This window comes from Babylonia areolata, chromosome 29 (assembly GCF_041734735.1).
Source record: "Babylonia areolata isolate BAREFJ2019XMU chromosome 29, ASM4173473v1, whole genome shotgun sequence".
Taxonomy (NCBI): domain Eukaryota; kingdom Metazoa; phylum Mollusca; class Gastropoda; order Neogastropoda; family Buccinidae; genus Babylonia; species Babylonia areolata.
In genome coordinates, this window is record NC_134904.1 from 15,281,575 (window position 1) to 15,289,241 (window position 7,667).

The 7,667-nt window shown below is 46.8% G+C and overlaps 1 protein-coding gene across 3 annotated transcripts in view; it reads right to left on the reverse strand.

The window, feature by feature from the left end:
* Nucleotides 1-6,458, reverse strand: part of LOC143274674 (septin-2-like) — a 57,663-nt gene extending 51,205 nt beyond the window's left edge. The window contains exon 1 of one of the 3 annotated variants that reach the window (XM_076578548.1): nucleotides 6,279-6,458. In XM_076578548.1, the coding sequence (XP_076434663.1) occupies nucleotides 6,279-6,348 (70 nt within the window). In that variant the 5' untranslated portion in view covers nucleotides 6,349-6,458. Of the gene's footprint in view, nucleotides 1-952; nucleotides 1,002-2,840; nucleotides 3,115-6,278 lie in introns of those variants that run through there. The other 2 variants (XM_076578550.1, XM_076578552.1) reach the window with 2 other exon arrangements.
* Nucleotides 6,459-7,667: the final 1,209 nt, after the last annotated feature.

The following is a 7,667-nucleotide window of genomic DNA, read 5'->3' on the forward strand; positions in this document are numbered from 1 at the left end:
TCAACCCCTTTCCACAGACACACTCACATACACACCACATACACGCACGCACACACACACACTTCGGTCCTTCTCACGCAAATAGCGAAAGCAGGAACTGAACGTAACACGAGAAAATAAATTCTTGCACAAACGTGATGCGGAACATGACGTCCAGATAGGACAGCAAAGTTAACTGGATTCGGGTCACTTCACAGAACTGTGTCCAGCTTCAATGTAGACAGACAGACGGCCAGAGAGACAGACAGACGGTCAGACAGACATACAGACGGGCAGACAGACAGATGGCAGGTACCACTGCACTATTAGGCAGGGATCAAACTACAGTTCAGTCTCAGTTTTTCACTGCGTTCGGATAAATCAACATATTCTTTTCCACATCTGTCAAGCAGATGCCTGACCAGCAGCGTAACCCAACGCGCTTAGTCGGGCCTTGTGGGGAAAATAAAATGAAATGGAGTAAAATAAGATACATATATAAATAAATTGATAAGTAATTAAATCAACGAACTGATAAATTAAAAATAGTAAATAAAACAGAATAAAATGAAATAATAAAATAAATGAAATAAGAATATTGTAAAAATAATGATATGAACACTAATAATATGAATAACAGTAATGATAAAATAAATACAAAAAAATGAACGAATGAAAGAACACACACACACACACACACACACACACACACACACACAGAGACTACAGCCCCTGATCATGTAATGGAGTACAAAATTTCACACCACCTTCCTCAGCAAAACTGATACAGGACATGAAAAGTTTTGGGTAGGACGGAACCAAGCGTGTCGATCTTGCTCTTTAACCAGTTTTGCTTACGGAGGAAAGCGGTAAGAAAATACTGCGAGTTAGTTCAAACCTTCGATTCTGAGTATGGAAACTTTCTTCTACATTAACCCTACACCAACGAAGAGACCCAGGCTTTGACACAGACCTGGAGGAGTTTGGTGAACAGCGGTGTGCGGCGCCCCAGTGATTCCTCACACACTGAGATGAGGGAGAAGAAGAATTCCAACAGAGACCAGTGAAATGATCCGAGGACCAAGGACCAGAAGAGACACAGAGAAGGCACCACCACACTGTACTACAGACTGATTTTCCTGGACACCCACTGTCGTGCGTCCTGTGCTCCCTGCACCAGAACTGACTGCACAGAGGGAAGGTTAGAAAACTCTGCCCTCACAACTCACCATCACCACACCCCTCACCTTCTCCTTCCACCACCACTCCATCGCCCAACACGATGTTTTCTAATGAATAAGATTCACGACAATCCCTCCGCTTGCACCCCGCGGCCCCACGGCAAGGCGTTGTTAGTATGAGGACCGACAGGGTGTGGGTGGGGAACCCAAGTTCACGGGGTAACCGGACTCCAGTGCTGTTTTCACGTTTGTCACGTGCACACATCACCGGACCCACTGTGTCCTACGTCGCCAGAAACTTGGGAGGAAATAATGAGTCGGCTCCTGTCGTGACAGCTGCAACTGCTTCCACGCACTCTCTATACCCCCCCCCTCTCTCTTTCTCTCTCTTTCGCGCGCGCGCGCGCGCGTGTGTGTGTGTGTGCTGGTGTGTACATGTCCGTGTTTGCATGTTTGTGTGTGTATGTGCTCGGGTGCGCACGCGTATTTTTGTGAAACCAGCAATGCCGACAGATTATGTTCTCTGCTGTATATGGGCATACCTTGTCAGGACCACATTCACTCATATGCACAATGAATCGAAGAAACCATTCCACCCCAACAAAACAATGATGGATACAAACAAATTCACGCAGTTGAAAAGCACTGACTCAGCATCCTGGAATTACTGTGATCTCGGTCTGTACAGCCACGTGTGGAAGATGGCAGAGTGGTTAAAACACTTATCAGTCTATACACTGTAACTGAGGGCCCGAGTTCGATTCCCGCTTACGCCTTTTCTTCCAAGTTTGACTGGAAAATCGAACTGACCGTCTAATCATTCGGATGAGACAATAAACCGAGGTCCCGTGTGCAGAACTGAAAAAGAACCCACGGCAACAATAGGGTTATCCTCTGGCAAAATTTTGTAGAAGAGATCCACAACTAGTGTGTTGGGTTATGCTGATGGTCAGGAAAATGTGGTGTATCGTGTGTAGGTTTGTCCGAACGCAAAGAAGCCTCTGAGAAACTGAAACCGCACAAGCGGCTGGCTTGCTCACTCAACAAACAGATGTACTTGGTATAGACAGCATCACACACACACACACACACACACACACACACACACTGAACACACACACCCACTCACTCATACACACACACACACACAGAACACATACACACGCACACAGAACACACACACACACACCCACTCACTCATACACACACACACACACACACACACACACAGAACACATACACACGCACACTGAAAACACACACACATACACACACTGAAAACACACACACACACACAGAGAACCAGCTGAAGACAACTCTTTGCCGGGCCCATGCACACACACACACACACACACACACACACACACACACACACACACACTGAAGACGCCGTCACGATCTCTCAGTCGGGCCCATGTCTGACACGAAGCAGTCTGTACCGACAGTCCCAGCACCGGCATCACACAGCCATCCCTGCAGTCTCTATCGCCAGGTCGATACCACGCAACGTCAGCCAGCAGTTTGTTGCTGTAGGATGTCCAACCTGCCCTGACAATGACAACGAGAACGACACGACACCACCTCCATAACTGACGTACCGGGAAGGGGGTCCCAAAGGAAATCCTAGACCAGTCAGCGTCAAGGAAACTACCCGCAACATAAACAGCCTCCAAACCTTACCGTGCTGTGTATGGACGGACGGGCGGGTGGGTGGGTTGGATGGAAGAGCGTAGCGATAGAAGCAAGACGGGGAGGTCGGTGCTTGTCCTGTGTCCGATTCCTGCACTGAAACACCACCAGCTCAAGGCCTTTTCCTGCACGACCCGCTCCCACTCTGGACACCGTCACACAAGGAAGCTGAGCCGCTGCCAGGCCACTGTTGTCTGAAGACGACAACCACCCAAGTCAGCAAGGATCCGGTAGTGTCGTAGCACCACCTCCACCACAACCACCACGACCAGTGAGATCACAGCAGCAGCACCACCATGATGGCAGCAGCAACAACCACAGTGCCGGAGCAGGGAGAGGGCGAGAGGGAGGCAGGGCAGAGAGGGAAGTGGGGTGGGGTGGTGATGGGTGGGTGCTCAGTGATCGATCGATGTTGATCTGGCACGGCATCGCCAGCCTTCTTCAGCACGGCACAGCACACACACAGCAGTGGCAGTGGCAGCAGTGCAGGCAGCGAGGCACACACACACACACACACACACACACACACACACGCACGCACACACACACACACACGCACACACACGCACAAACGTGTGGTCCACAGCAGGCGGGATGGTATGGTGACAGCAGCGCGGGACAGCGCACACAGCTCTGCCGACTGTGGCCATGCGTTGTTTTGTGTTGTGTTGTATTGTTTCATATCGTATTGTATTGCATCGCGTAGTATTGTATCGCATCGTGTCGTATCGTATTGCATTGTATTCTACTGTATTGTAAGTGCTGCGTTGTACTGTATTGTAATTGCGTTGTATTGTATTGTAAGTGCTGCGCTGCATTGTATCGTATTTGGCGCACTGTTTGTGTTGTACTGTATTTTAGTGCGTTGCCCTGCATTGTTACACTGTATTGTATTGTATTGTATTGTATTGTAGTGTAGTGTAGTGTAGTGTAGTGTAGTGTAGTGTTTATCACAACAATTTTCTGTGTATGAAATTCGGGCTGCTTTTTCTCTATCTACTAGTGTATTTGTTATTTGTTTTACTATCAAGCGGCGGTTCCTATAGCATTTTGCCAAGGACAACCCTGTTGTTGCCGTTGGTTCTTTTGCGTGCGTCACACACACATATATATTAGATTGGGTTTTACTGCGAAAGTTTGCCAGGTACATCTTTCTTGTTGCCGTGTGTTCTTTTTTTGCGCGTTACGTGCCTGCTACACACGGGACCTCGGTTAATCGTCTCACCCGAATGACTAGCGTCCATACCACCACTCAGGGTATAGAGAAAGAGGAGAACAAGTCTGGTGACAGTGTGATTCGATCACACACGCTCAGATTCTCTCGTTTACTACGCGGATGCTATTATTTGTACTTGTATTTCTTTTTATCACAACAGATTTCTCTGTGTGAAATTCGGGCTGCTCTCCCCAGGGAGAGCGCGTCGCGATACTACAGCGCCACCCATTTTTTTGTGTATTTTTTCCTGCGTGCAGTTTTATTTGTTTTTCCTATCAACCACACCACTTTATATTTATGTTCCTGTAGTCGCCGTTGTACATGGATAGATGCATAGTGATGGGTGGGAGGTGGGTGGTCTTTGGGTGTGAGGATGAGAGTACACTAAAGTAAATTACAGTACTGCGAATACTAGTATTACATCTTAAATTACAATACAATTTGTTCACTGAACAGATCGAGCCTCTCTGAGGGCGCACTATGTAACACTCGGCTTACACTGGAGACTGACATAACTTCACAGCTGGTCCAACAACAAAATGAGAAATGTATGATCAATGTGTAATTGTTTTTTGCACTGCAATGGGAATTCATTAACAGCTTAGTCCCTTGTGTATCTTTCAAACTAGGAGGCAAGATTACACTGGCTCTTAGTGCTGCAGCCTTGCGGGTCATCCCAACACCGATTGTCCCAAAGCCCTCTTGGCCGAGAGAGTGGGGATGCAACTTGGGCGGGACACTCAACAATAATCAAGGCAGTCGGGATAGCAGTCTGCTGTCTGCTGTTTGATGGTCATACTGAGTCGGACACGACTGACTATCATACATGATACAGTAGCTACGTATTAAAACAAAGCCACACATGCAACTGTATCGTCCTAAAATAAAGACAGGCAGGTACTCAGTGACCTTGCATTCCACTGTCTAAGGACTTTTATGGACACACACACACAAAACGCGCACGCTTTTTCTCCGCATATGGGTTATCTCGAGTTGTCTGTAAACAACAGACAGGAAGAAGGTGGCAGAATAGCGAAGACGCTTATCTGCCAATACAGTGTTGTTTCGTGAGGGTCTGGGTTCGATTCCCGCTCTTGCCCTTTCTCCCAAGTTTGACAGAAAATCAAACTGAGCGTCTAGTCATATGGATCAGACGATAAACCAGGGTCTCAAGTGTAGCACGGACTTGACGCACTGAAAGATTGTCGCCCTCAGCAAAATCATACAGAAAACACCCACTCTGACAGGTACACAATTGACAATTTCCAGTCTGGCTCCCTGTCTCACACAGAATAAAGTACAAGATCAGCACTCTATGATATAAATATATTCACAAATCAGCCCCTTCCTATCTCTGTGGCTGCCTTCACCTCTACACTCCATCTCGCTCACAACGATCAGCTTCGGATCCACTCTGTTTACGCATACCCAGATTCAAGCTCTCGACTGTCGGCCGCCGTTCTTTCTCTGTCTCTGGACCTTGCAACTGGAATGAACTTCCTCTTTCGCTTCGTCAAGTCTCCACACTAAGCTCTTTCAAGTCTAGCCTTAAAACCCACCTCTTCCCAAAATAACCTCCCTTCCCTGCCTCTTCCTTGTCTTCAGTTTCTCCAGTTTTAGAGTTATGCATGCGTGTGAATGACTGGTGCGAAAGCGCATTGATTTGTCTTTGCACAAGATTCAGCGCTATATAAATACCATTATTATTATTGTTATTATTATTATTATTACACAAATGTACGTATATGTGCATGCACTCTAGGCCTGACTACCGCGTCGGGTTATGCTGCAGTCCGGCATCAGCGTATCAGATGTGGGTAGCGTATATGGATTTTATTTGTCCGTCTGAACAAAATACAGGCGGTGATGTCACTTCTCCACGCAATGTCAGTGTGTGAACTTTTTGCCGGTCATTCCTGTGATTTGGACGAACTTGAATTAAAACAAAAAGAAAAAGAAAAAAGAATAAAATTGCAAACGAAAAACTCCGTACACAAACGCTCTGTGTGTGTGTGTGTGTGTGTGTGTGTGTGTGTGTGTGTGTGTGTGTGTGTGTGTGCGTGCGTGCGTGCGTGCGTGTATGTGTGTGTGTGTGTGTGTGTAGTGTTTAGTTGTGTGTGTGTGTGTGTGTATGTGTGTGTATATGTGTGCAGCGCGCGCGCGCGCACGCTCACACGCACACACGCTCGCAAGTGCATGCGCGACTGACCCACCTGGCGAGGTGAGAGACTCCGGAACAACTCTGGAGGCGTAGCGTGGGGAATGTGGCGGCCTTGTCAACATGGCGTGAACTGACGTCCTCTGGTGCTGCTCACTGCGGTCACTCCGCCCCTCTTCCGTGACCACTGCCTGTCCTCGTCACGGTATGATGTTCCTCCGTCACTCTTCCGTGACCACTGCCCTGTCCTCGTCACGGTATGATGTTCCTCCGTCACTCTTCCGTGACCACTGCCCTGTCCTCGTCACGGTATGATGTTGTTCCTCCGTCACTCTTCCGTGACCACTGCCCTGTCCTCGTCACGGTATGATGTTCCTCCGTCACTCCGTCACTCTTCCGTGACCACTGCCCTGTCCTCGTCACGGTATGATGTTCCTCCGTCACTCTTCCGTGACCACTGCCCTGTCCTCGTCACGGTATGATGTTCCTCCGTCACTCTTCCGTGACCACTGCCCTGTCCTCGTCACGGTATGACTGGCGTTCCTCCGGAGGACTGAACGGTATATACTGTTCCTTGGAACTGTAGTCAGTCAGGACGCCAACGATAAATTATTATTATTATCATTATTATTGTTGTTGTTGTTGTTATCATCATCATCATCATTATCATCATCACCATCATCATCATCACCACCATCATTAGTACTATGATTATTTTTTTTTTTATTATTCTTGTTGTTATTATCATTATTGTTTATCATCATCATCATCATCGTTATCATTATTGTTATTATCGATATCATCATTATTATTATCATTATCATCATCATCACCACCACCATCATCATTATAATGGCTATTATTGATATTGTTATTGTTGTTCTTATTCATTGATTGATTGATTGATTTTTTACTTCAATTATTATTGCTGTGGCGTCGTCCTTGACAACATGACGTGATGTCCGTTGTTACTGCTGTCAGTCAGTCAGTCAATCAGTCAGTCAGTCCTTTGTGATCCTGTAATGTCCATGCACATCACGGTCAGGTTCATCAGTTCATCTGACTGAATGGTACTCGATCTTGCCTGGATGTGTAGTCAGTGATCTTACCAACGGTTATACATAGGGCGTTCTTCAGACCTCTCTGTTAAATCTTCTTTTCTTCGTTGGTTTATTGTCTGTTTTGTTTACAAGGTGATTTTGACACTGACGTGCCCATTCGTTCATTTTTACAGCACACACACACACACACACACACACACACACACACACACACACACACACACACACTGCTGAATCCCTGTTACATCTAGAAGTCCAGTTGGAGTGTTTTTATGATGCGACCGACAGCTTTCTGATTTCATTTTTTGTTGCTGTTAATGTTGTTAATTGCTGTTACACACACACACCGCACACACACACACACGTACACATGCACACACACA